Here is a 22,159-nt window from a genome sequence, read left to right on the forward strand (position 1 = left end):
CCTTCCTATTTAGAGCTTTAAAACAATCTCATTTTGAATTCATCTGAAGTTTTGGCTTTTAAGAAAGAAATAGGCTTTTGTGTTTCTTTCTGAAAGATGAATGGAGGACCCACTCCACTGCAATATTGAAATATTTATTACTTAAAACCTTAAGTGCGAAAAGACCAGCAGGTGGTCTAGTGGTTAAAGGTGGTGGACTCCCACATGGCCAACCACAGTTTGAGTTCCAGACCTGGTGGCTTGAGAAATCACACTGGGTGCACGGGGCTGCATGCCAAAATTCCCAGGAGAAGAGTGGAGGAGAAGGGATCGTGGCATGACTATCCCCCAGGGTGGGATTTCACACTTCCCCTCTCACTGTCTCTCTCCTGTGAGTGCACGTGCCTTATGGCAAAAACCTTAAGGGAAAATAAAAAAGCTTAAGAGAGCAGGAGGGAACGCCTTAGCTGGAGCTTGGACGTGCTTGACGCCCACGTAATGCTACGTTCCATGTGCACAGCCGCAGCCCACATTTTCTTTTGTCCTTTAAGTCTTTTTTACTTTTTGGACTCTGATTTCAGTTAAAATTCTTTTAAAGGGCAGGGGTATCATTTTGGAAATAGAGTCAGGCATAATGGATTGGGAGTCTGTTCTGTGCCAGGCGTGGTGATGGCACGGGGGAGAGTGGAGAAGTCAGACCTGGCCTTGCATAGAGACGAGACGTTCTAGTGGAAAAGGAAGGAAACATGAACAAGCAGACAGCGAAACAAGAGGAGATTACATAGAGACAGGACTGGGACAGAAGTCCAAGAGGGTGACATGCCACAGTGATGAGGGGAGGGCGGGGGAGAGGTCTACTTTAGATTAGATGGTCATCGGGAGACTTCATGGAGGAGGTGACATGTGATCTGAATGACAGAATGAGGCATTCTGTGCAGGTCTGTTGGGAGAACATTTGCAGCAAGTGCAAAGGCCCTGGGGGCAGGAATGGGCTTGCCATATTCAAAGGGGAAGGTGGACAATGGAAGGAGGTGAGGCCCAGGTAGGGGGCAGGTAAGCACTATTATCTGTCAGGCTCACCTCAGTCTGAAGGCTGGGCCCATGATGTGAAATGTGGGGCTTGATGCAGTGGCTACTTTGGGGCCTGACTGGGCTCTGTGTCCTCTTGAAGGTTCTAGGAATCTGCCCCAGCTCGGTCTTGCTTTCTTCTAGGGATCTATAGAATCAGTTTAGATTCTGGGTTTTTCTTTCCTCAAGGTCTCTGAAAGCAAGCACAAACTGTTCATGTTATAAAAAGCATTTCTTCATTTTTTAAAAAAGAATTACTTTATTTAACTATTTATTATTATTATTTCTTAATTTAACCAGAAAGATTGCGAGAGAGGGGGAAGGAAAGTGAAAAAGCAAGCCACCAGGTCCAGGACTCAAACCACGGTCGGCCATGTGGGATTCCAGAGCCCTTGACTACCACACCACCTGCTGGCCTCAAGTGTTTATATTTTTTTAAAGTTTCTTTTTGAGAGAGAGACAGATATCTTTGGCAGTCTTCCAGCTCAGTACACCTCCATCCAGCTCCTGCTGCCCTGATCACGAGCATGTGCATGCCTGGGGTATTCAGGGAGGTCTCTGGAAGCACACTGAGAACCCTCCCATGTGGGTCAGCCTTGCAGGGCATTGCATCACCACTGTGCACTATCCGGCCTCCAAAGCGTTCCACATCAGTAAACACGGAGCTCAGAGCATGCCTCCAAAGAGCATTGATGATAGGCTCTCTGTCTCTTTCCTGACGTAGCCTACAAGTCTAGCATAGGAACTAGACCCTCCCAACGCTGCTTCTTCCATAAGGAAGCAATATTGCAGCCCCTGCGTCCCAAACAGTCAAGTTGGTGCCCACAATCGAGTCGCTCGGATCTGTTCTGGTTCATGTTTATACTCTGAGGCTTCTCACTGTAAGCACATGCAACTCTGCCTTAGGTTTCCAGTGGCCTTAGGAGCATGCTGGGTCCACACGCTAGGCAGATTGAGGGTCCTGGGGAGCTCACACTCCCAGAAGCAGCCCTCAAACAAGGGTGGACAGGACCTGTGGGTAAATACCCCGGCTCTCTCGCTCCTCCTCTGGGTTTGTCCCAGACAACCATGAAGAAATCCAGTCACCAGTGTGCTCTCTATTGGTCCCTTCTCTTCCTGTCTCATGTTCCCACTCCCCTATAAATGACTTGCCCTCCACTCTGTCTCAGTGTCACTGGGAAGACCCAACTAGGACAGCTGCTGCCCTCGCCTGCCCAGAAGCACTCTCATTCCTCAGGCTACACTCCTGATTTTGCACAAGGCTCCTTCTACACTGGACGTTGTCCCGGTCAGGCTGCCAGCTTTCTGTCTTCCTCTGACCTCAGAGTGAGCAAGGGACCCAACCTAGACCAGTCAGGTTCCCTCTCATTGCCATGTGAAATCTGAGTCCTGTGAAACCAATCCTGCCGATAGTAACACTTGCTCCCTGAAGGGCGTGCTCTGCCGAGGTCACCGCTGGTTCTGGCTGTATTCCTAGGTCCTCAGACTTGCTTCATTCTCTTGTCCTTTTTCTAGGCTGGTTTAGGCAGGGTCTTCAGGCTTCCCTTTTGACCCGAGAGCTGTTCCACATGGTTTTGACATACTGTTATTTGTTTTTATTAAAGCTGGCTTTTGTGGCTTGCAGCTGTGAAGAGTCCCAACACAACTGCTCATTGATAAGGCTGAGTTCAACAGAGACCTTACAGAGGTTTGAATTACGCTGGAGGCCCCCAAAGCAGGCTCTAAGCAGGGTCTTGGGTGCAGGTGGTTTGTGAGAACAACAGTCACAGGACACTCAGAGTGAGTTTGTGAGCTGCTTTCTCTTGTCCCTAGCCTGCCCCTTCTTTACTCTGTGATGCTGGGGTAGGATTCTGCCACCTCATTTCTGCTCCCTGGAAGGCTCTGGCAAGGGCGAGCTTGGGAAGACTGAAAGGCTGGAGGAGGGTTGCCTCCCTTTTGGTTGCCTTCTGTCCCTGTCTCAGTCACCTCAGTAGAGCTCTTGCTGAGGTCTGAATGTTTATCCCTCCAAATTCATAGTTGAAATCCTCACCCCAAGGTGAAGCTCTAATGAGGTAGGGACTTTGGGAGCTGACTGGGTCACAGGGGCTAAGACCTTATGAATGGAATTCTTGCCTTTATAAAAGAGGTCCCAAGGGGCCAGATGGTGGTGCAGTGGTAAAATGCAACACTCTGTAAGGCAGTCCCACATAAGAAGGTTGCCAGTTCAAGTCCAGAGACCTGAGTATGCCAGGAGTGCATGTGCCCATGGTCCAGGGCTGGCTGAGGGCGGGGGTGCATCATGGTGTCAAGGCCCCATTGGCGGGTACTCTTTCTTTGTTGTTCATGACATAAATGGCACCTTGGGACCTGAATGGACATCTACCAGGGCTTCCTCAGGCTCTGCCCTACCGGGATAGCTCACTGTCCCTCAGGTCCTAGGTGTGTGCTCTCTTTTGCTGGGGAAATAAATCAATAGATCTGAAAAAAAAAAAAGTATATATGAGAAAAAAAGTTCCATGTGCCTATCATGTGGTCATTCTTCGAAAGTTTTACTGCTGAGTGAAGCAAGCCAGGCAATGAAGGAGAGACATTGTATGTCCCCACTTAATATATACCGAGTGTTCACACTCTATGACAGAAACGGATTGACTAAAGGATATAGCAACACAGTAAATGGATATGAATATCAGATATAGTGTGTGTGAAAGAGTAGAGTCTGAGGAAGGACATTTAGAAGAAAAATAGAGAGGTAAAGCATTAATGGGACAAAAAAAAATGTGGTATATTATTTGTTGAACATAATTTTATAGTTTATCAGCTGACTAAGGAGAAATGTTAACATGTTGGAATATTCACTTTGTAAGCTAAATAATGTTACTGAATGTATAAAAGAAAATGAAATAAAAAAGAAAATAAAAAAAAGAAACCCAGAAAAGCTAGAGACCTTCTTGCCTCATCCTACATGTGGGATTAGAAGATGAAGGTGCCATCCTATGAACAGGAGGAGGGCCCTCACAGAGTCTGTGGTGCCTTGATCTTAGACCACCCAGCCTCCAGCAGTGCGAGTAGTTCACTGCTGTTGTCAGCGAGGTGCCCAGTCCTGGGTATCCTGCTACACCTGCCCAAATGACTGAGGCCATCTGTACCCTGGCAGTGCCAGCTCTGCCTGCAGCCACAGCTGAGGCCAGTGTGGAATGTTACAAGCCCGTGCAGGCCCAGCTTCATTACACTGTCCACAGAGATGCCCACACTGGCCTGGTCTTGGTCTCAGTCCTGTGGCTCCCCTCCAGGCTTCCAAGTTGTATCAATTCCAGCCTCTCCTCTTAGGGTGGTAGCTGGTCGCTTCCTGAAATTCCAAGAGCAAAACAGCCCACCAGGCACACACATTCCACGAGCCCCACTTCAGCCAGCTGGCTTCTTACCTGCTCATTGTGAGAATAGGTTGAGACCGTTCAGGTCTAAGGTCACCAGATAAAACTGCCTGGGGTCATGTGCCAGAGTGCTGTCTATCCTGAGGGAAACCTCAGAGGGGGACCAGCTGGTTCCTTTGGTTTGCCCCACTGTGTCTCTATACCCAGGTCAGATGCCAACTATGACATTGGAGCCTCCATGGGCTTCCATCAGAGCTTCCTCTGGCTTTGCTCTGCCCAAGCAGACCTCACCATTTCTCAGAGCCTATGTGCTGGCCTCCACCTCCTGGGGCCACAGGCAAGATGGGTAGAGGGTGCTTCCTCAGAGGGCTGGAGGGCCTCAGCCTCCCAGGCCAGAGTGCACGGCCTTCACCTTGACCGTGTCACAGCTGCTCTGTGTGAGCCCCGCATCCCACACATATTAGGCTCCTTGGCCCATGTGATATTGCATTCTCTTTTGTCTTTTGAGTTAGTCAAATAAGAATTAATTGCACTCAGTTTCTGTTGCTTTATATTAAATTGTCAGAAGTCTCTGTACTGCTTTCTGTCTCCCAATGGGTGAGGGTGGGGAGCATAAAACAGGGAAGGGACAATTCCAGATGCAGTAACAAACAGGCCTCCACGTTGGGCAACTGGGGCTCCATCCTATTGGGGACCGTTTAGGAGACTGAGTAGAACATTTTCAAATTGTCCCAGCAGGAGGCCTGGAAGTTGAGACAGGGATGAGAAGTCTGCTGTCACAGCCAAAGCCTTTGAAATGTTATTCCTCTCAAATTAGGCTCTGTATCTAAAACTGTAATCTGGCTATAAGGTCACCAGTTCCCATAATTCAACATTTCTCTCTCTGCATGTAAAGTACTTGGCTATGTGCCCTGAAGGTTTTGTACTATAAAATCACCCCAACCAAGGAATGTATTGATCACATGAAACCACTCTTATTAATTTGTAAGTATAGTAACTATGACATAGTATAGTAATGCTATTAGAATTTTATCAATTTTTTTTAGAATTATTTATTTTATTATTATTATTTTTCTTCTTCTTCTTCATTTTTATCAGAGAGAGATACTGCCCCCTCCCACACACACACAAGGAGAGGGAGAGTGAGAAAGCAAGCCTCAAGGTCCAGGACTTGAACCACAGTTGGCTATGTGTGAATCCAGTGCTCCAATCACCACACCACCTGCCAGTTCCCCAAATTTTATCAATTTTTATAACACTTAATTATTTAGAAATTAATATTTTTAAAAAAGTATTTATTTATAAGAGGGCGAAAGAGAGCAAAATTGATTTTTGAGTTCTCCTGCAGCCTTCTACTCAGCTAGGACCATAGGCTTGTGCTATTCTGCCAGACCTGTTCAGGGTGGGCCAGGAAACAAACTCAGGCCTCCCCTGTGGCTTCAGCATCAGAATGGCTATGTCTTAGCAGCTTAAGCCGCCACAGATAAGCTGGAAATCGATCTTGGAACTTTACTGAAAAGAGGTGTCTCCCTATCACAAGGCTGAACTTTGGATGTTAGGCCCTTCAATATCCATCTTTAGTCATTAGCTCTCTTAAGATTTTTAGTAATTGAGTTTGATAAGTGTTATATCAAAGGACAAAATTAAAAATTGTTTTTAGTAATGAACTATTATAGACAAAGTATATTAATATTTTATTACTGCCTAGTAAGATTTTTTTTCCTAGCATAATGTGTGATCACATGGGGTAGGGGTACAGCTGGTCTGTAATAACACCCACAATGCCCTCTGTGAAGAAAATTGCCAGGCAAATTGGTGCTTAAGAATATGTTTTGGGGGAATAGCAGATGACATAATTGTTACATCACTGGACTCCCACGTAGTCGACTGCAGTTTGAGTCCCGGACTTGGAAGCCTAAACACACTGGGCGCATGTGCGTGAGTGCCCAAGATCCCGAGAAGAGAATGAAGAAGAAGGGATTGCAGTGTGGCCATCTTCCCTGGGAGATGATTTCTTGCTTTCTGTTTTTCTGTCTCTCTCTGTCTCTCTGATGAACGCACACACCCTATAGCAAAAATCTCTCTGAACAAAAAGGAGAAAAAGAACATGTTTTGGAGTATGATGGTGTCAGAGGAGTAAAACGCGGTATTTTGCAAGTGTAACCTATAAGGGAAGAATCCACGTTTGCATCCAGAGACTTCCCTGAGTATGCTGAGTACAAGCATGCCCATGATGTGGGGCTGGCTGAAGCTGCTGTTAGACCCCAATAAGGTGTTGAAGGGGTGTTGTCTCTCTCTCTCTCGCTCATGAAGGACATAAATAAACTTAAAAAAAAGAAAGAATATGTTTTAGGGGAATACCAAGCACTCTCTATGGCAGAGATTTAAATGCTCACCAAATGTTCCATTAGTGGCCCTACATTTCCCAGTTGCTCTGCATTTAGGCAGCTTCATTGACTAGTAAAAGCTGTTGGGCAATTACTGAAAAGGGCATGTGCATCTCCCTTCAGGCTGAACGTAGGAAGAGTAGATGAGAGTTCTCCATGGGTTCTCTTCTTTTTAAAAAATTAAATACACACACACACACACACACACACAATATATATATATATATATACACACACACACACACACGTTTTCCTTTAAAAAACCCTATTTATTTTCTTATTTATCTTTTTATTTGTTGTGACTTTCAAGCCGTTGGGTCTAGGACTTAAACCATGGTCAGTCATGTGAGAGTCCAGCACCTTAACCACCATGCCACCTGCTAGCCCTGGGTTCTCTTCTGTGATTGATTGTAGCAGCCTTGTGTTATGATATAAACTGTAAGTCTGAAGCAGCCTGAATCCTTGAGTCAATGCATGTTGGTCTGTGGCCTTGAGGAGTCAACTAAACCTTCACTGGAATTTGTGTAAATGATAAGTAAACCTTTATTGTGTTCAAGTGCTGAGATTTTCAAGCTGTTTGTTAATGCAGTATAACTTAGTCTAGCCTGGCTAATATATTCTAGAATAAGGTTTCTGAAAGATTTCTGGTGAAGACACCTGCATTTGAGCTGTGAACTATTCCTTTCTGGGACTAAGACTACTGAAGATTTTCTGCTGAGACTTCACCCTGCGGATCCCAATCTAGAGAGTGGGAAAAAAAACAGAACTGCAGAGACTGCAGATCACCTTTTCCTGCATGCCTCTGGATGCTCAGATTGAACTTTAAGAAATTAGGAAGAAACGTATAACCTATCAGATGACCAGAAATCATAGCAGAGGCACAATATGAGAAATCAAGAAAATAACTAAGGGAAAAGAACAATTCTTCTTTATCCACAGACAGTACAATGGAACTCATGGAAATATCAGATAAAGAATATGGAATATTCATACTGACAAAGCTAACAGAGATGCAACAGAAGAGATACAATAAATAAGAAACGTATAACCTATCAGATGACCAGAAATCATAGCAGAGGCACAATATGAGAAATCAAGAAAATAACTAAGGGAAAAGAACAATTCTTCTTTATCCACAGACAGTACAATGGAACTCATGGAAATATCAGATAAAGAATATGGAATATTCATACTGACAAAGCTAACAGAGATGCAACAGAAGAGATACAATAAATTCCAGAAGATGCAGGACAAAAGAGACAATGAATTCCAGGAGGTGAGGAAGTTCTTCCACTATCTGAAAGAGGAAATACACACCATAAAAAAGACTCAAATGAAACTGTTAGAGATGAAGGCTGTAATCAGGAAATCAAAACCTCCCTTGAAAGTATTAAAAGCATATTAGATCATGCAGAAGATAGAATCTCAGATATAGAAGACAGAATCTCTGCTCTAGAAAAATTTACCACAAAGACTGAGAAAATAGCCCCCAAAATGAGACTAACATATGAGAAATACTAGATACCATTAAATGTCCAAACATCCAAATAATTGGTATCCCAGAGACTAAGGGCATTGATAATCTATTCCATGAAATCCTGGAAGAAAACTTATCAAACCTAGAGAGGCATTCAAAGATCCAGACCCAAGTAATACAAAGAACCCCAACTAGAATCAACTTAAGAAGACCTTCTCCAAAACACATTAGAGCTAGATTGTCCAAAACCACAGACAAAGACAAGATACTAATTCAAGAGAAACATCAAGTTACTTATAAAAGATATCCCATCAGGTTAACAGCAGCCCTCTTATCGGAAACAGTTTGAATAAGTAAATAATAGGAAAATATATTAAAAGTGTTAAGTGAAAAACAATTACAACCAAGAATACTGTACCTGGCAAGATTATCCTTCATATGGGAAGAAAAGATAAGGACATTCTCAGATAAAACCTGAAAGAATTTACCAACACCAGACCAGCTCTCCAAGGAGTTCTGAATGGAGTGCTATACCAGGAAAACTAAATACAGACACGCAGAAATAAGAGTTCAAAAACAACCAAGAAAATGGCCAATTTAACGGTAGGGACAAGTCCTAAGTTGAATGTTATCTTTCAGAATTTAAATGGAAAGATTGGACCACAACAGAAGAGAGAGTAATTACATGAGACTGAACTGGTGAAATAGAATTTTATGACTTTTGACTGAAACATTACTAATTTTTTTCTATGCTTTGTTTTCCAGATTTAAGTATTTTTGTCTTCTCTCAAGCTGTGGATAGGTTCATGTACCTTCTATATGAACAGAATCCTAACCTGTTTCTTTGTTTTAAGTCTTAAGCAAATTTCTCTTAGCATTTTTTGATTTTGGTTTATTAAAGCTAAAACTACTTTTCTTGAAATTAAAAAATATAAATTAAAAACATCTATTTAAAGACCGCAGTAAGCTATATAGCCTCAGCTAGGTGCTCTTTTATGGTATAATCATTCTACTTATGGAGTTTTATGCCTAAAGTCAGACATGTGTTCACAGATGTGTATATATCAACTGAACTTGCTATTGAAAGTATTTAGATTAATTAAGATATTTTGTGAATCAATAAAATGTGAGGGAAAAACAAAATGGAAAACAACCAGAGCCTGTGTGGGAGGAGGGTAGGAAAAGGCAGATGGTGAAAAATAGATAGTCAAAAAAAACAAAAAAACAAAAAAACAAAAAAAGAAAAATTAAAAAAAAATGAGAAACATAAAAGGGAAAATTATTTGTTGATGATAACATATATGATTAAATCAATATACAGTGCATTCTGGATGGAAAATCACATTTTGTATGCTGCAATGATGGTCAGTGAATGAATGTAAAGTAAATAAATTTAAAGTAAAAAAAAGATTTTTAACAACATAGCTCACAATAAGAAATGTGTTTTACATTGTGAGCTAGTACACGCACTCAGACACACACACACACACACACACACACACAGAATAAGTATTTCAGGAAACAATGCTTATCCTTAATATTCATGATCTATTCTATTATCCTCTATCCTATTTTATTCTACTTAAAAATGCCGGCATTGATTTCCTAAATTGATTTTTGTTTCTTTGTTTTGCTATAGAGCACATGTGCCTGCCAGAGAAAGAGAGAGAAAATGAGAAAGCTCCCCCCAGGAAGGATGGCCATGCCGCAATCCCTTCTCCTCCATTCTCCTCTTGGAATTTTGGGCATGCACGCACACATGCCTGGTATGTTCTTCACATCTCAGGGTCTAGGCTGTGCAGTCAGCCATGTGGAATCTAGGTGCCTTAACCTCCATGCCACCTGTTGACCCCAACTTCTTAAATTAATGTATGTTACAACATCCCACTAATGTATGGAACCTGAATTCAAAACATGTTGCTTTACATCATAATTCATGTATGATTTATATGCTCATTATGTTTTCATGTATATTTACTAAAGTAGGATTTTTAGATCTCTTTGATGACTTTTTATTATCTGCTCCTAACTTTTTATTATGGATAGAAGTGTTTTCATGTATAATATAGCACATCCCACATAATTTCTGGAAGATAATGTTTTATTGTTAAGCCTCCTAATTTACAACATATCTTTTTAAATTTACTTATAAAATTTTGTCACAGGGAGTAACAATGTTAACCTGATTAATCATTATTTGCTTATTTTCATTTTTAAAATAAATGACTATAAATAACTGTCTCTTGCATTAGGATAAGGGATATCATAAAAACATCACTAGCTAGACATATTCTAGTGTTAATACTGATGCAAAAAATGAAATAGAGACCAAATATTTATATATGGCACTATATATATTTTTATATACTGTATACTCATATCAAAACTTGCCATTTCTATTAAGAAGCCAATAAGTGACTCTCTAATTTCATAAATTATAACACCACTGTGAAAATATGGATAGCTATTTTATATTTTTGCTGCTATATAAGAGACATTCATTGTTTATACAGAGAGCTGCAAAATTACAGAGGTGACAAAATGGGAATTGATGAGCATTTTCACCTGAATTTCCACTGGCTTTTTTCATCAGCCAGAATCATCTTGATATTCTCTGAATATTCTTTTGGAGATGAACATGGTGCGTGTGTCTTCAATAAATACACATACACACATTTTAGGTATATGTGTGTATATACATCTATACAAGTGTGTGTATATATGTATATATACACACATGTATATATAGTCTACATATGTATATATATATCTCTGTGTGCACTTATACACACATGCACACATAATATCCTTTGGTTTATTTTCAGACCATTAATGTGAAATGAATTTTCAATGATTTCCATTTATTTTTTTCTTTAAATCTAAACTGGATTAAAAAGATCTTTGCAACAAGTAATAAATTTCTTTTACAAAATTATATTATTACACTTTAAAGCATGATATAGAGAAGGTCACAATATGTTAAAGAAGACAGAAAGTCATGCCAATATGGGAGAGAAGAGAAAGAAAATGGAGTTTCCAGACTTCTCCCTCTAAGTTGCCACCTCCAGGGAATGGAACCTGGCGTTCTTGTGTTGCTGGCTTTAAGCAAAAGAACTCCAGGATAAGCTATGTGCTCCCACGGAAAGGGTGAGTAGAGCCAGGAGTGGTTAAGAACAAATTGTTTCTTGGGAATGGTTGAGTTTGGGGATGAGAAGCCAAACCTTGGGTAGGAAAACAAAGTGACAAAAAGTCATGTCTATTTGGTAATGAAATGGTGTCTTTTTGGGGTTGACAGCTATAACCGTCATGGTGCATGGTAAGTGTCCTTATGGATTACGGAGCTGCCAAGATGGTAACTATGTGCTTCCTAATACAGGTCTTCTCCCTTCCAACGCTGGCATGTCCCTTCCTTGGCAGAAGAGGCTCCGTGAAGAGGGTGGCCCATGGGAAGAGGACCACTCATATCTTCAAATACACTCCTTCATCCCTCACATGCCTCTTCCAGAACAAAGGCGTTTCCCCAACTCATCAATGAACATGGGGGAGGGAGATATTTCTCTCCAACTATATCCTTTGGAAACCAAAGCTTAAGCCTATCTGTGTAAAGTTATCGAAGAACTACTCACCTCACATCAGATAAAATACTCACTTATCTTAGATGAAGAAACCTCAGTGTGATTTAGGAAAAGGAACATTTCTGGTTCAAAAACTAGTAAACTCTTCTTCATCAAACACGGTACCAAAGTTGTCTTATTATTATTATTTTTCTTTTTGGATAGCTATGTGAGTAACCCCAGAAAATTAATACTGGGATGAACACTATACAAACAGAGAAATTTGGGTTGCACTAGCACGTTTGACCTTCACTCAGAGCAGCAGCTGGTGAAAAAACGGCCAAGCTACTTAGGTTTATACTGTACTCATCACACTCGCTGAGTAGGGTGAATTAGAGTCGTGGCGGTGTTGGAGGTAAAATTTCCGATGCTCATATTTTGAAACTCCTTTTTCCCATTCAGTAACTAGGGCTCTCTATTGCCATCTTCCAAATTATGTCACTTTAATCTAAGCCCCTGACAACTCTTGCTAAATTCAAACATCTTTCCCCAAAGCAGTGACAGTATCTCTTGTACTTTAAGCGGTGCTGAGTTCACCCTTTGGCATCAGCATTGATTTTCTTGGGTGATGACCAGCTTCTCAGTTGAGATCCTGGAGAGACATTCCTGGAGTCACTGCATGGTGCTTTTCAAATGCATCCTTTTTTCATCTCAGATAGAAACACATTGAGGGGAAAGTTGTCCCAGTTTGGTTGGTGGGATCTCACTAGTTTGAATGACAGAAATAAAGAATGTGGGGTCACACGTAGGACATACATGTTGGTTAAAACATTATATTTGGGGCATAGAATAAAAAGATTGCTTCTATCATCATGAAAATAATCATTGACAGTGAGCAAAGCTTCAGATCAAGAAGACGGAATCACTTGTGTGGGCGACAGTAATTGCTAGGTGCCTGCTGGAAACGTGAAGTGAGGACAGAGGCAGAGACGGGGGAGAGAGGGAGGTGGTGGAGTGAATGTGCAACTCTAGTTCTTGCTTAGGATGCTTTTCAGGCTTCTCTCCACAGCTTCGTCCAGTTCTTCCTCCAGCTCCTCCTTCTTGGACATGGCCAACTTGGACTGGTAATCCCTCACGACCTGGTCAATGTAAGGGGCACTCTGTGTTCCATGTAGCATCAGGGTCCACTCCTTCAGCACCCCCTTCTGGGGTGCACTGCCCACAAACCCTAGCTCTAGGGTCCAGGTTCCTCGGGCATCTTCTCCCCAAGTATGGGTGGTCATGAAAGGCCACTTGTCAAAGCCCACTTTGGAGTCATCATCCCTTGGCCGCCGGCTCAGCAAAATGGACTTGGTGCCCATAGGGGAAGTCATATTGATGTTCAGGTCTCCTCTCCTGGTGGCATTGACCGTGATGACAGCTTGGACATGCTCCAGGTAGCGGACGAAATTTTCTTTCCCCTCGCATGCATCAGTGGTGAGGGTCAGCACCAGCTTGCCAGTGGATGGTATTTTCCTAAGGGCAAAGCGATGAGGAGATATGGTAAGGGACAGGTGGTGGGGGAGAATTATGTGTTCTAAATCCCTCTTGCAGGTTCAGGGAGCAGCAAGAGCAGAGTCTTAGGGTTAATCAGATAAACACCAACTATGTGAACCTGGGCAAGTTACTTATATTCCGAAACTTCCATGTGGAAGGGAAATGTAGAAGATGTTATTAAATCTCCCCCCATATCTCCTAAGTTACTTCAGGCTCTTCAGTTGGGTCCTGTGTATCCCAACTGATGTGTCTCATGTATTAGCCCTTCCCTGCTTCTCCCCTGCTTCTCATCATGGTGGGAGCTTGCTTAGCCTGTGTGCAGGGCCACCTGAAGGTGTCAGGGATTTAGCCTCTCAGGGATAACTCTTGACCAATGATTAGCTCGGGGTGGTGAATAGATATATCCTAATTTCCCATTCGTCAGTGGGACAATGCCATGCCCCCAATAGGATTGAGCTTGGTTACTCCTTGTTCGTTACTGCAATTTTTGTTGAATTTCCCGCCCCCTTCCCCTTCTCAAATTTCTGCTTCCTCACTTGTGTTTCGTGAGATCATCTCTCAAAAATCTGTCAGCACCCAAGTCCTGTCTCAGAGTTGAGTTTTGGGACAACCCATATGAAGCAAGAGCTTATACAATGCCTTTTGTTGAAAGTGTTAAGTATGATAAACAAAGGCTATTGCTAATATGATTGTTATTACTACCATTTAAAAGAGCTGAAATTGGGTTCATTATTTTTAGTGAAAAACAGTTCTCAAGAAAATTTAGAAGACTTTGGGGGTCTCTGGCCATGGAGTTGGAGCCCCATGGAGGTTAGACTAAGTATTCCCTAAGCTATCTCTTCTCACAGCTGGTCTCCTTCCTAGAGATGGTCTCCTTGGAATTGAGAAGTTCAAAGTTTCTTGCATTAGAAACATAGTAAAGAAAAGCGCATCGAGAATTGATGATATAATGGAAAGACTCAAGGCTTTGGAAATAAACCTATTTGGATTAGAATTCTGCTTCTATGCTTACTGATCATGCGAGCTTGGGTAGTCTCTGTCATTGTGGGTGGTTCTTGGGAGATTAAGTAAGACCAGATATGAAATCATGGCACATAATACCTGGTTTACGATTCCTGTCCTTCCCTGACCCATTGCTTATGTTAATATCCTCCCTTCCATTTTGGAGTATGAGATGGTGATTCCCCCCCGCCATATGGTGTGTGCACTCATCAGAGAGAGACAGAGAGAGGGAAAGTGAGAAACCTTCCCCCTCCAGGGGTCTGGCCACACTGCAATCCCTTCTTCTCATTCTCCTCTTGGGATTTTGGGCATACGCACACATGTACCCGGTGTGATTTTCAAGTTGTTGGATCCAGGACTCAAATTGTGGTTGGCCCTGTGGGAGTCTAGCTCTTTAACCACCACATCACTTGCTGGCCCTAATGGTGGATATTTTTAAACACGTATCTTACAGAGAACATCTACAAAAAGACAATGTTCACTCAGTGCTCTTGGAATCAAGGCTATAAACCTCGGTGGGCTTGTTGCAACTTCCCCTGTAGCTCATTCATAAAGGCAATCATCTCCTTGAAAATACAAGGAGGCCTTCAAAAAGTTCATGGAAAATGTATATTATGAAATTTTTTTTTTGCACAAAAATAAGCTTGTATTTGAATTAAATTTTCTACGAACTTTAAAAAGTTCTCTTGTATATTTGTGGGAGAAAGTGTGAGGGAGAGATGGAGGAAGACTGAGAGAAATACTGGAGTTTGACCATGAACTTTGGAAAGCTGAATGTCAGGTTGGAGTGGGGGCTAACTTACAAATTGGTGTTAGGAATCACAAATTTTCCTAGATTCCTTGGAAGTTGGGGTGTGTGAGGGGTCAGAGGCCAAGCGAGAGCCCCTGGGGTGTCTGGATGAATTAGTGCCATGGAGGAAACACCTACTTGCAAAATTCCCCCACCCTATGGGGCCACACGCATAAGAGCAGGGTCCACCGCTGAGAGGGGAGGCCTTTGATTAGACTCTTCTCTGAATGTTAATTGCTTGGAAGTGAAAGTGAAAGCCTGATGTGAAATCCAGAGGTGGCAAGCTTCATAGAGAAATAGCCCATTCTCCTCCTCTCACAAGGCAGGGTTTGGGGCAGGCATCAGGGCACTGGGGAAGACTAGGAATAGCATTTGCCTGGTGGTTCTTATTTACTTCTATTTTTGCTCATTTGTATTTTCTGATTTTTCCCACAATGATTGTCTATTGCTTCCATTGATGATAATATGTATGGTAATCTCTTTGACTGAACCAATGTACAGTGTATTCAGGATGGGCAAATTGATTTGGTATGCTGTCATGATACAGTGATCGAATGTAAAAAAAATGAATTAAGAAAATGAAAACAAAAGGAAAAAGAAAGGAATAAATTCATTTTTGTTTTAAAAGAGAAAGAAGGTAAGTGATCCAGAAAAGTCAATTTGTAAGAAGGTTAAAACAGGAGATACTTTACATAATAACAGGTGATTAGTGCCAGGCCTTGTCCCAGAACTTAGTCACTGCAGAGCAGGAAGCCCCACCAGGAGGTTTAGGAGCTCCTCTCTGACATTACAGTGATGATGTGCTAAAGCGGAGTGTTCAAGTCTCACGAAAGACAAATTTGGGACTTGGAGCTGGCCTGTGTCTTTATTTGATTGCATAATATTGCAAGCAAATGACCAATTGTCTTTGCCTAGAAGTGGGTGTTCCCGGGGAGCCCTGTGGAGTGTGGAATGCTGCTTATTCTGTGATCCTCAGCTGCGTGATAAAGAAACAAAGCATTGATTTGTTAGAATAACAGCAATAGTTGCGGCTGGCAGGTGGCATGGTGGTTAAGGGCACTGGACTCCCACATGGCCGACTGCAGTTCGAGTCCAAGACCTGGCAGCTTGCTTTCTTACTCCCCTCCACCCTCCAACTGTCCTTCTCTGGTCAAATAAAACTAAATATGTGAAGTTAAATAAAATAATTCTTAAAGAAAACAATAATAGCAATAGTGATAACAACAGCTACTCTTTCTCCAGTGCCTGGACTGTGTGCTGTGGCAGCCATGGAAAACACTCAGCAAGGTTTTCTCATCCCCACGTCACAGACCACAGACGAAGCTGGGCATTAACTCGGCAGGAAGACAGGGCAGCTCAGAAGTGCTGGCTTACGCTCACACAGCTGGTACATGGCCGAGCACTTTCCTCACTCTCCTATGCTACTTCTGGTGTCCGTTCCAAACTTTAACATTTATTTCCGAATTCACTTAAAATTTAAAGTTAGGTCACATGTTTTGTGCCACCCTCTGGGAGCCGAGGGAGCAGTTCTCTTGGGGTGCGTGGAAGGGCTGCTGAGCAGTATACTTCGTGCTAGCTGATGGGCATCCAGGCTTGCTCTGCTCATTTCGCAGGGCTGCTGCAGCTCATCACAGCCTATCGTATTTTTCCCTTTGATTTCAGTTGAGCGCCCTTCAGCGACTCCCTTGATAAAGTCCCTTTAGAAAATTGCTTTTCAAATTGACTCCTTCTCTGGGAAGATTAATGCTGACGAAACCCACAAACCTGACAATTGCCACTCACTCCACTTCAGAAACTGTTTCTGTGCAGCCCTGAACACGGTGGAAAGTGGTAGTTGCCAAGGCTGTTGACTCTCTAGCCTGAGAAGAGGGTTTCACTGTCATTAGGGCTTCCTCTCCCGGTGGTACAGCAAGCCCTGGGGTTGCCCTCCCAGCCTACCTGTCCAACTCCTGAGCCATCCAACAAGTGGATCTGTCCTAGACCTAACTCACCTGCATTTGAGAACAAGTTTGGCTATGAGATGCCCAGGAGACCAGAGGGCACTGAGGAGAGTCAGATCTTCCAGCCAGTGAGGGCCTATTTCTCGTCTGCCTGACTGGGATGCTGGTTGTATTGTTACCATTTAGACATTTACCTTGTGCCCAGGTGATGCTGGCAATATATTTTCACTCTATTATTCATTCAATATCATGTGTCTAGTAAGTGGCTAAAATTATTCTAGGCATTGTCCATACCAGTAGACAAGACAGATAGGATCTCTGTTCTTCGGGAGGCCCAGCTGAGTTAGTGATGAAATGGAGTTTCAATTTCTTTTCAGTGAAAACAATGCTTCTGATTTTAGATAAAGTTCCTAGCTAGTTGTGAAATGCTGAGATGATTATACTCTAGCTCAAATCTCTTAAATGATGCACTTGGACAACTGTATTTCTAGTGTTCTCTCTAGCTCCAAATTCCACATATATATGGAACATGACAGAATGGTAGCATATTCAGAAATGAGAGGATAAATCACTATTCATCTCAGCAAATGTCTTCCTCTCTTTGTTCTTTCTCTCTCCCACCCTCTCTCACAAACAGGCATGCTGGAGGATTAGGAGAGTCTGTCTTGCTTGTCCAGCGAACTCTCAGAAAACAAGGTCAGATATCAACATGTACCTCAACTAAGAGCCCCAATGTATTTTAAGCTGTTTCCCTAAATATGGCAATGGTGCTATCTTTTAGTGACTGTAGCTGATGTGAAAATAAATGTAGATATTGTTCCAATTCCACTGCCTGTGAGTGACATTTTGGGTTAATTAATTTGAATTAAGTCCAATGCAACCTTTAGTTCCTCAATCACACTTGTCCTATTTTTAGCTCTCAATAGTCACAAGCTATTGCACTGGACACTGCAGCTATAGAACATTTTCACCAGTGCAGAAAGTCTCTCAGTCCTTCTTTCTCGAGAAATTATTATGAACTCTAACAAGGGAAGCAGAGTCACCAATGCCCATCTAATGTGGACTCTGGGTAAAGTTAGTTATGGTGAGTAGAGTTTGGCCTTAAATCGTTCACTTGGACAGGAATTCCCAGTCTAGTCTCTTTGTTCAGTCACTCCCAAAGGACGTTGTAGATAGACCCCAGGAGTGACAGCACCTCCAGAATGGCAGATATGGAGTTTGGGGTAGAGGACCACCTACTAGGTGGATGTTTCATAGGTCTCAAGGGGGTGTTCATTGGGAAAAGCCCTCCAGGTCTCTCTCACTTCCTCTAGCATACAATCACAGATACTTGAGACCCCACCATGAGAGTAGGTTCTGGAGTCAGAGTATGTTGGCACAAATCCTGGTTTGGTGGCTCAGTAGCTGGGTGTGTCTTTAACATTTCCCAGCCTCTTTTCATCTGTGGTGACACTACTGAGTTTACAGTAGGGCTTAATGCAGTGCCTGAGTTATAGAAGGAGCTGATCCAGGTCAAAGCTGTGTAATGAAAGAACCTGGGGTATAGTTTCTCTGGGCCTTGCAAGCCTTGGTCTGGTCTTTGTGAGCTTGATCCTACATTTCTTATTATGTGCATCTCAGCCTCCTCACCTGTAATGTAATAATGATAGGCCATACCTCCTGGGCTTAAAAGGATAAAATACAGTGTATGTAAAAGGCCAGTATATATCAGGCACATAGTAGGCACTTCTTCCTGAGATACAGCTTGGGACCAGCTGGTTGTTAATGCTGTTATTATGCATCACCCTGACAGTGTGAGGGTAAGGGACAGTTTCAGCAAGGGGTGGCGAGGCAGCTATGTGTATGTAAAGGAAACAACCATAGTAGGCGCTCATGAAAGTTGGTTCCTTCCTTCACTTACACTCACAGCCTCTGCCGCCTTGATCAAGTCAATCAACTTGTTTGGGTTGCAGTGAAGTCTGTCTGATCAAGAGGTCTATATACAAAGATGAATAGAAATGATGTATAGACACACTAGTTTTGGGAAAACTGTTAGAAACTGTGGAGTGGCTGTTTTTTAATTAAAAGACACTTATAACACTGCTTGGAGTGTGTGCAGTTTTGTGTTTTTATATTATCAGAGGGTTTGGGCTGAAGCCTTACTTATCTATGTGGTGCTGATTAGAGTGATACTCTGTAAGAGGAATGGAGAGGAAGGAAGACTCTGAGAGGAGTCGGACTCTGGTCAAACTCTGTGATCAACAGAAATAATGGCAGGGAAGAGGGTGGTTGGAAAGGGTTAGGAGAAGGATTTTGTCATCATTTAAATGACCTAAGCCACAAAAGTATCTTCTTGCAATGGCATACTATGCAGCAATGTGGGTGAATGGGCTGTTTATTACTACTCAAGATAATGTGGATGTCTCTTACAAAGCTAATGCTGAGTAAGAGAAACTGCACACAAAGGCTTCCATACCATGTGATTCTAGTTAGATAAAGTTCAAGAGCTGGTAAAGCTAATCTGTGGTAAGAAGAATAAAACAAAGCTTGTCCACTGTGTGTGTAGACTAACAGGGAATCTTTCGGGGTTGATGGGATGTTCCATGTCTTGATTGGGTGGTAGACACCTAGGTACATACATTGATTAAGACTCAAATATTAGCAGTCTTCAGAAAGTTCATGGAAAATGAACATTATGAAAAACTCTGCATGCATTTCAATTTTTTTTGTACCCAAATAAACTCATACTTTAATTCCACATAAATGAAGTTTTTGAAGCCCCCATAGTACACTTAAGTTTTGTGCATTTCACAATTTCTAAAGAGTGTCTCAAAATAATGATAAGAATTTCTTTCTCCATGTTACTGATGGACCATTAAGGATAAAGAACAATTAAACACAAATGTATCCTTGTTGTCCAATCCTCTTGTCATCACAGGGAAGTTGGAAAGGTAATAGGTTCACTTTAGAAGCCCCCCCCTTTTTTTTTTGGCCAGAGGGCATGTGCATTAATCAGAGTGACAGAGAGTCAGAGAGAGAGGGAGAGAGAGAAAGCACCCCTCAAATGAAGCATTGTCGCACTGCAATCCCTTCTCTATCATTTTTCCATCTTATTCAGATTTTGGGTATGTACACACATGTGTTCACATTTTTCAACATGCTTCTGGGGAGAGGATTCAAACTGCATAGTTGTCCAAGTGGAATACAACTCCCTTCACTGTTAAGCCATGGGGCTGGCCCCATACAATGCTTTATGTGCTGATGTGGGGAACTCCTTGCTCCAATTCCTCCAAACGGTAACCCTCCTCACTCAGAATAAAATCAAGACCTTATATCATCCCATAAGTAGAGTGAACAAGTAAATCGTGTTATACTCACATACTGGAACACTTTTCAGCAATCAGAATAAACTAGAGGTATACACTAAATTTCACAAATGTAAGTCTAAGCAAAAGAATCTTGGTATCAAAGAATACAGCCTATGATTCCATTTATACTAAGTATAGAATAAGCAAAATAATCCACGGCATTAGAAGGAAGAGCAGTAGAACCTGTGGTGGCACAGGAGTAGAATGTAATGCTCTTTGAGACAACCCCACACAGGGAGGTCCATGGTTCAGGTCCAGCACCCTCCCTGAATACACAGGGCACACGTGCAAGATGCAGAGCAGGCCCAAGGCTGGGAGTGGATCGTGGTAACAGGAGCCTGTTGTGGGGGCTTTCCATTTCTTTTTCTCTTTCTCATAGTAAAAATAAATAAATAAACTTAGAAGTATAAGGATAGTGTTATCCTTGGGGAGATGATGCTGGAAGGGGACACAGGGAGACCCTTCTGAAATATTAGTTGCTTTCCGTTTAGTGATCTGGGTGCTGGTTACACTGGGTGATTGTGCACTTAATAATGGCATAAGCCACTGACACAGCGAGGGCTCATACCTAAAAGGAGGGGTTCTGAGTTATTCAATCGTGTTCTATGTAAAAACCTCCCCCTGGAGCTGTACAACTGCTTGAAAACCAGTTGTCCCTGAATCAAATCCAGTACATGCCCCTGACATGGAGAGTGAATCTGCTATTGTCACCAATGCCTTGGCGCCATCTCTGGGGCCTTTTCCACACGCATCAGAAGACCCACTGCTCCCACTTACTCAGGGTCCTGCACAGAGCCGCCCACACAGTGGAATCTCTCGGGCACGGTTTTCCAGTCTTTAGCCATCTTCACCATGGCACCTGCATCAAGAACCCCGTAGCCAAAGAGGTGGTTGAACTCCAGGCCGACCCCGTTCCGCCGCCACTGATGGACCTCGTCGTGGAGCTGGTTCCGCTTGGAGGTGAGCACAGTCAGATGCTGCATGTCCCGCCAGGTCAGAGCCAGGCTGGATACCGGAAAGCAGAGAGCATGAGAGCAAGGAGAGGCAGGGAGAGAGGAGAGGCACAATGACTGAGATTAATAGCACCTGGGATATAGACCTCTTGTGAGATTCTGGAGTATCTGCAAGCCTCCAATTCAAGGGAGGGTGTCCACGAATGATTCAGAGACACTACATATGTCAATTTAAGATAAAAATTTCTTACTTTCAGAACTGGCATGGTACTTAAGGGTGCCGGACTCCCACATGGTCAACAGTGGTTTGAGTCCTGAACCTGGTGGCTTGCTTTCTCACTTTGCCTCTTTGGTTTAATTAAATAATAATAATAAGTAAAATAATTAATTATTATTTTTTTTTTTGCTTTCTCTTTCTGTGCAGATAGTGCCCCTGCAAGCATAGGAATGTTCCCAAACCCACAGGACTTTCTTTTTATTTTTGGAGAGGTCTTCGCTATAGGGCACGTGTGCTTGCCAGACAGACAGAGAGAGATATAGAGACAGAAAGCAAGAAATCACCCCCCAGGGGGGAGGGTCACGCCGCAATCCCTTCTCCTCCATTCTCCTCTCAGGATCTTGGGCATGCACGCACATGCACCCGGTGTGGGTTTTAAGCCACTGGGTCCGGGACGTGAACCGCAGTCAACTATGTGGGAGTCCAGCGACATAGCCATTACGCTAACTGCTGTTTCTCCCAAACCCACAGGACTTTCTGTAAGAAGTGTGACAAGCAA

General features: G+C 42.7%; 1 protein-coding gene across 1 annotated transcript in view; it reads right to left on the reverse strand.

Moving 5' to 3' along the window:
• Positions 1-10,990: 10,990 nt before the first annotated feature.
• PCSK2 (proprotein convertase subtilisin/kexin type 2) overlaps positions 10,991-22,159 on the reverse strand; it is a 317,851-nt gene continuing 306,682 nt past the window's right edge. Inside the window, exons 11-12 of the mRNA XM_006143648.3 lie at positions 21,208-21,435; positions 10,991-13,330 (exon numbers count right to left, since the gene is read on the reverse strand). Of these exons, the coding sequence (XP_006143710.1) occupies positions 12,844-13,330; positions 21,208-21,435 (715 nt within the window). The 3' untranslated portion in view covers positions 10,991-12,843. The remainder of the gene's footprint in view (positions 13,331-21,207; positions 21,436-22,159) is intronic.

The sequence above is a fragment of the Tupaia chinensis genome, unplaced genomic scaffold, assembly GCF_000334495.1.
Source record: "Tupaia chinensis unplaced genomic scaffold, TupChi_1.0 Scaffold000101_1, whole genome shotgun sequence".
NCBI classification, from domain to species: Eukaryota; Metazoa; Chordata; class Mammalia; order Scandentia; family Tupaiidae; genus Tupaia; species Tupaia belangeri.